At 47.3% G+C, this 7,369-nt stretch overlaps 1 protein-coding gene across 1 annotated transcript in view; it reads left to right on the top strand.

The window, feature by feature from the left end:
* Window positions 1-672, top strand: part of POU4F1 (POU class 4 homeobox 1) — a 6,798-nt gene extending 6,126 nt beyond the window's left edge. The window contains exon 3 of the mRNA XM_044913457.1: window positions 8-672. Coding sequence (XP_044769392.1) covers window positions 8-577 — 570 coding nt within the window. The 3' untranslated portion in view covers window positions 578-672. The remainder of the gene's footprint in view (window positions 1-7) is intronic.
* Window positions 673-7,369: the final 6,697 nt, after the last annotated feature.

The following is a 7,369-nucleotide window of genomic DNA, read 5'->3' on the forward strand; positions in this document are numbered from 1 at the left end:
GTTGAAGGCGGGGGCGGCGGCGGCGGCCGGGCAGGTGGCGGCGGCCTCAGCGGCTGCGGCCGTAGTGGGCGCGGCGGGCCTGGCGTCCATCTGCGACTCGGACACGGACCCGCGCGAGCTCGAGGCGTTCGCCGAGCGCTTCAAGCAGAGGCGCATCAAGCTGGGCGTGACGCAGGCCGACGTGGGCTCGGCGCTGGCCAACCTCAAGATCCCGGGCGTGGGCTCGCTCAGCCAGAGCACCATCTGCAGGTTCGAGTCGCTCACGCTCTCGCACAACAACATGATCGCGCTCAAGCCCATCCTGCAGGCGTGGCTCGAGGAGGCCGAGGGCGCGCAGCGCGAGAAAATGAACAAGCCCGAGCTCTTCAACGGCGGCGAGAAGAAGCGCAAGCGGACTTCCATCGCAGCGCCGGAGAAGCGCTCCCTCGAGGCCTACTTCGCCGTACAACCCCGGCCCTCCTCCGAGAAGATCGCCGCCATCGCCGAGAAACTGGACCTCAAAAAGAACGTGGTGCGGGTGTGGTTTTGCAACCAGAGACAGAAGCAGAAGCGGATGAAATTCTCCGCCACTTACTGAGGGGGGAGCGGGAGGTGCAGGGCGGGGCAGAGCGGGGAGCTGAAGGGGCTTTTCGGGGCCTTTCCCTGAGCCTCTTTCCCCTAGATTTGGAGTGTCCGTTATCTTGCTTGCATTTGGGGAGTCCCTCCTAGCGCACTCTCCTCTACCCCCTCTCTGCTCTCCCTGCCCTTTACTAACCTCCCCAGAAAAGAGGACTGCGGTGCTGCGTGTGGACACCGGAGAGCCAAGCTGGGGAGAAAGGGGGAATATTTGGGTGAGTGGGGAGATGAGGGGAAGGAAAGCAGAGACTGGAGGAGGGGTTCTGAGGAGCAGATTGGTTCTGGGGGTTAGGGTGGGAGGGGGGGAGACTCGGGAAGAGTAGGGAAATGGACTGTTTTTGACCAGAGACACTTGTCAAAATCTCCTGGGGACCAAGGGACTATGTACAAAAACAAACCTACCAACAACCAAAACCAGACAAAGACAAACTAAAACAAAACAGAACAAAAAGATAAAAATACTTCAGAAACTTAGCTCTGGGGAGCCGTATTCTGCAGCTTCATTACCCCCTAAGGAAGAGAAAAAAGAGAGCACCACTATTATTACCACCCACTCCAACCCTACATACATGAACTGAGTTAAAAATGAAAAACCAAACAAACCAGAAGGTGAAATTCTGGGTAGTGAAGCTAGTTGTTCTGTCTCTGTGTTTACTTTCTCCCCCCAAGTCTCACCTCCGCCCCATCCGTGTCCTCTTTGATTTATTTTCTCCGTTCCAATGGGACCCGGATAGCTGCTCTCCACAGCCAGAAAGTGAGGGGCGGGGGGGCACAGCTAAAGGAGAGGGAGGCTACTCAGGAGTCCCAAGTTTTCCGGCGATCTGGCCTATACATACTGCTGTGGCCTGGGCACTCTTCTGGTGGGGATGTTTAGGGAGAGACAGACACACAGTCTTTGAGCTGACTAAACAGCAGAATTTGGGGGCTCTGAAATAAATACTTTGTTCTAGGAAAATAAAACAAGTTAACAAGGTTTTTCTCTTTTCATTTTTGTTCATATATCTAAGATCCGGAAAAAAGATTATTTCAAAATAAGCTCCCCCTCCCTCCCCATAGAACTTGCGTGACCGTTCGATTGTTTTTCTGAGTGTGGTTTATTTTAAACTACCTACTGATTTTTCCCCCTATTGATTCAAATACACTGATGGGGTGGAAGACACTAGGAGAGATACTGTGCCCCATTTTCTCTCCAGAATAAGACCCATCTTGCTCTTCTAGGTACCCTTTCTTTCTCTCTTGAAGAACATGAGATCGTTGAAATACTGGAAAGTTTCTGCTTTCAGTTGGAGCAGGACTTGGCTGGGAGAAAAATCAACTAAATCCCAGAAGAGAGGAAGACAGGTTTAAAGCCCTCCATTTGTTTCAAAGGGGTCTGCATGTTGGGGGGGAAGCAGAACAAAACTGTGTTTTATTATTATTATTATTATTATTATTATTCAAAAGTAATTTATTGCTGGGATAAATGTTGGGTAGCAAGAACTTTAATTTGCACTATCAGTCTCCCAAATAGAAAATCTTGTATAGTATTTCATAGTAATAATCAAGGTACTCTATGAACTGCTGATGGATAAAAAAAAGAGAGAGAGAGACAGTTGAAGGTGGTTAGGTAAAATGCCTGCTTGGTGCACACGATACTCTTTTGATCTCGTGTGGAGATGGTTTATTACCATCCTTTAATAAGAACTAAAAAATTTAAAACAACAAATGAGAAAAGGAAAACTCTGCCATTTAACAAGACTGGAATCATGCATGATCTGAAAGGTGCAGAAAGAAACACAATTAGGTCTCACTCTGGTTAGGCATTATTTATTTAATTATGTTGTATATCATTGTTTGCAGCGCAAACATACTATGCATTTGAAACTGAGCACTAAACTGGGCTAGCTTTCTGATAGACCGTTTTGTGGATAGTGTGATTTCACAGCCTACTGCCTGTTTTCACCGAAAACACAACATTCTTGTCATATTCTTGTATTTAGAGGAAAAGGAAAAAAAGGAAGACTACTGTAAATATTTTCTTTAATGCACACACTCACACGGTGGTTACAAACTGCCAGTGTTAATCCTGAAATGTCTCACGGATTGATCTACCTGTCCATGTATGTCTGCTGAGCTTTCTCTTTGGTTATGTCTTTGCTCTATTACCTTTCCCCCTCCCCACTTCTATTAGAACCATTTCTGTGCGCCAAAATACAACAGGGGGATGTGTCCCAGTACGCTTACAAATAAAACATAACTGAAAGAAGAGCAGTTTTATGATTTGGGTGCATTTTTGTTTATACTGGGCCAAGTCCTGGTGAAGGCGGTCAAAAAATGAGATTCAGTTCAACCACAAATACAGGGGAGGATATTGAAAGGGGGATATAAAGTGAGGAAGGGGTGAGAATGATGTATTTTTCTGCTGAATCAGAATTCACTTTCAGATAACTCATATGAAAAGCGGTGCTCTGAATAAAATGAATTCTATATTAGTTGCCTGTGTTTATCAATTTTTTTTTTAAACTGCAGAAACTCTTAAACCACAGCACTCACTTCAAAGTGGTGGAAGGTAATAAATAACCAGGTCCCCCTCCCCCAAATTAAATTGAGGTTCAGGGAAAGAGGCATTTGAAGGTTTCTATGTGTTGTTCTAGCCTATAAAGATTTCTTTAAAAAATGTTGTAACTAAATGACTTTGCTTTGGAGGTTAATAGATATAAAAAATCATCCACAGATCAGATCTGTCCAGCCACCATGTCAAATGCCTGTGTTCATTTGAAACATTTAGTGTGCCACCTACTGCTCCAGAAAGACCAGAGATACTTTATTTATTGGGGACCCCGGACTAGATCAGATGCCAAATGTACAAAGTTTCTGAATAGCTGGGATTATATCTTCTGACATCATCCTATTTTACCCAAATCTTTTTAATTTCACCGGCAAATCTGTGAAACAAAACACTTGATGTTCAAAAAAGAATAGTACATTTAAAATGCTGTGATTTTAAACAGTTGTTAATGTTTTAAAAAAAAGCACTAGAGGTATTTTTCAAAATAGATCTCTTCCATCAAAATTGATTTGTTTCTGTTGTTATTGACTTGATGTCATCAAAGTTTTTAATAAAATGCATTTGTAAAGAAAAAAAACAACAAACAAACCGTTATTTTATAGGAAAGTATGACCGGATTTCATTGTTGGAGAACCAGGAATGAACAGATGAAAAGATTTACGAAGGCTGTTTTTTTTTTTTTTTCAATCTGCTCCAAACGGAAATGTTGCAGGCAAATACATTTGTATTATATAATGATGACCAATGTATGTAATAATAACTTAAGTATTTGTTTTGTATTAAAATCCTTACCAAATAAAAAGAAGACAATATTATGTTAATAAAACATCATGAAAACATATGCTTTGCAGAGTTTCCTATTTTATGTAGTAGGAAACTGTGCAAAACAGAAATGCTTTGCTCTCTGGTGAGTGAAATCTGTGTACCTTGGGAAGGAATAATAAGACTGTTCTACAACACCTTTGTCGATTTAGCTGAAGAAACAAACAAACGTCTTCCTGAAGAGAGTGCAAAGGCTTGTCACTCAGCATACTTGGCCTTTCAAAGTTTTCTGGTTGTGAAGAGGTACTACACTCTAAGCAGATTCTGAAACCAGTTGGTGAGTGGAAATAGTAAAATGAGTGGCTCCCGTACTTTAAAAGAATAATCTTAAGGTAAGTTGGAGAGAGTGGGAAAATTGTGCTCCGTTTGTATTTCAGCTTCTCAGGAAATCCAGGCGGTCGTGGAGTAGGATGGGCAGAAGAAAAATAAGTATGAAATGTTCCTGCCACGTTTATGGCATCCGTTCATTTTAAATTTCTCTTTGCCCCAGTCCTAGCTCAGGGTCCTGCTCCTTCTCTAGGTCTAAGAAATGATGCCCTCAAGACACATCAACTAACTTCTGAGTAGATTTTTGTTTAATGCGTGTTCTGAAATTGCTCTCAACTTCGATTACACTCTCATAAATAAACCCAGTACGCACCCACTGCCATGACTGTATCAATTTATACTTTCTCGTGATACTAAGACTACGTCTGTCCTGTTACCACACGTAGCCATGCCAAGAGAAGAAAGGGCGCCCTAGCCCCCAGGACTCACCTGGCCAGCCCACGGCCCTCTGCCGCGGCGCCCGGGCCTCTCCCGCCGACCCTCCGTGAAGCATCCCTGCTCTGTCTTTCTTGGGGATGGGCTCTCATAGTCTAGTCCATGAAGTGGGAATTGTGAGTTCTGAATTTGGTAAAAAGCAGTGTTCCCCACTCCATTCGAATTGCCTTGGTGGCCAGCGGGATGATAAAGGTGATGACCACAATTATTATCTGACATGGTTCTGTTTATGGGTGTTCTTGGCGCCACCGTCTTAGCCCCACGATGAGAGCCACATAGAGCTCGCGGGCGGTTTCAAAGGAGACAGCAAGCTTAATTGATTTTTTAAAAATAGCAGCCGAATTCTAATTCTCGCGGGAGCCTCTTTTCCACCTGCGAGATAAGCCTTGTCGCAATAATTACGTTATTTAATATTTGATCAAACCTTCGCGCCACCGGGGCTGCCGGCGCCGGGCCGGCTCACGCCCTCCGGGGCGGCGGGCGAGCGGCGCTGCCGGAGCCGGGCCGGGAACGTGCGGCGGGGGCGCGCGACCGCCCCGCTCCGGTTGCCTTGCCCTTTGAATAATTCATGGCTTGAGAGTTCTGGAAATTAATAAAATGAATGATAACAAGAAGCTAATTAAAAACTTTCGTAATTGTTGTCAACTTGATGGGAGACGGGCAGCCCTCTCTCTCCCTCAGCCGGAATCTGGAGGCCCTGTAGGGCTGGGCGCAAGCGGGCAAGGGCCTTGAAAGTGGAGCGGACAAGTGGTCCATGCACTCAGGGAGTTACTTCGGGGGCCGCCTTGAGGGGCTGCTCCCTCCCCTCCAGCCGCTGCTGTCGGCAGCTCACTTGTCATCCTGGCTAGACTTCGGACTTCCGAGCGGGTGGATGGGGCGGGTGCCGTTGCAAACCGCAGGCAGAGCTGATTGGGTCAGAATTTGCAGCCACGAGGGACCCGCCCTCCCCCGACCCGTGTAGGGTTCTCCCCCTGCCTCCGAAACACCCACCCACCCGGGGCCGTCCGCGCGGGGAATCCCAGCGCCCCAGGCGCGTGAGCCTCGGCCCAGCGACCGCAGGGCGCCGGGTCCGCGCCCCTCCACCGCCTGCCGGGAAACTCGCGGCCTGGAGGCTTCCAGCCGCCCGAGACCGCAGTTCCTCTCGAACAGCGGGACAGCCACCAGCCTTCGGGCCCTGGCAGGGAATTGGCCGGCCCGCCGAACACCCCAAAGGATCAGCGGTCCAGGGCCTGGACACCCGGCGCGCTTGCGCAGCGGTGGCGGGTGGCGGGTGGCAGGCGGGGCGCGGACCGCTGGGAGCGCCCGGCGGAAGGGGCGCGCGCGGAGTGCGCAGGGAGCGCGCGGAGCTCGCACATGCGCGCTGCGTGCTCCTAGTCCCCTCGGAGAGGGGAGCTGGAGTTCCGCAGCTGGTAATTAGGAGCTCTCAGAAGTCCTCTCCCACCATGTAAGTGCCTTTGAGGATGTCCTGAGAGAAAAGGGAAGGGACTAGTAGCTCACAGAGGTTAAAAATACTCCCCTCCCCACAGTTTGCCTAAGTCGAGCAGACACCTTAAACACCATGAAACTTTCAAAACTGGTTTACGTTAAAAAAAAAAAAAATCATTGGAAGCAATAAGATCTTGGTTTTTGTTTTGTTGTTGTTGTTGTTGTTGTAGTTAAGGTGCACACCACGAAAGCCCTTTTATGGATTTGAATTTATTACGCAAGGATTTGTACCCAGGGTGGGAGGAAGGCTGGCCACTCTGCTTCCTTCCGGGAGAATTCAGTAGAATCCTGGATCGCAAAACGGGGGGTGGAAAATCTCGGTCCAAGAGAAGCTGGCAAAGCATAAGTAGTGAGTCCAGAGTCCTGCTCCTGCAAACGCAGGGGTGGAGCAAAAAGCACCCCCGTCCCATCCATCCTCTGCCCCAAGCCCAAATGCCCCAGGGGTCGCAGCTTTCTGATTTACAAAGGCAAGAGGATAGGGAAAGGAGAAGGGAAACTGAGGTTGCTAAAGGAGAGCAGAGGCAAAAGAAGGGATGGAGGAGGAAAAGAGATAGACTGCCCACATTGATTAGGCAAAATGAATTACAAACAAAAGTTTGGTGACTCTGACTCCTGGCAGCATCACTGTGCAGCATAATGTACGCAAACTTTTGTAGGCATGGATCAGACTAAAACAAAGTGATGACAATTTCCAGCCGAGGAAATACACTTACACCAGTCTTTCCTCACCCTATCCCTCCTCCGCCCCCGCCAAGTGTTGACAATAAACATTTAATGAAGGCAGGGACCTGGCTGTCTCCAGTCAGTGTCAGAATACTTTAAGCAGACCATTAGCACGGCTTCTTCCACTTCAAACATCGCGCGCTACACTCTAATATTATATTTAAAAAAACAAAACAAAACAAAGTGTGAGACAAATAATATGTTTATACGGATATCTAAAGTGGTCTGCAGTAGTTCTGATACCCCCTGTACTTATTAGCAGAAACTCATTGTAGATTACTCGCGCTTAAAAAATGTTAAATACAGTTAATGCAATATTAATCGCCCTTTGGTGATATAAAATGCAATATTTTCAGACAGCTATCGAGCTTTTCTAGAGGAAGAGCTGATGAAAAGAGTCACAGCTGAATAGTG

Source organism: Neomonachus schauinslandi, chromosome 3 (assembly GCF_002201575.2).
Source record: "Neomonachus schauinslandi chromosome 3, ASM220157v2, whole genome shotgun sequence".
Taxonomy (NCBI): Eukaryota; Metazoa; Chordata; class Mammalia; order Carnivora; family Phocidae; genus Neomonachus; species Neomonachus schauinslandi.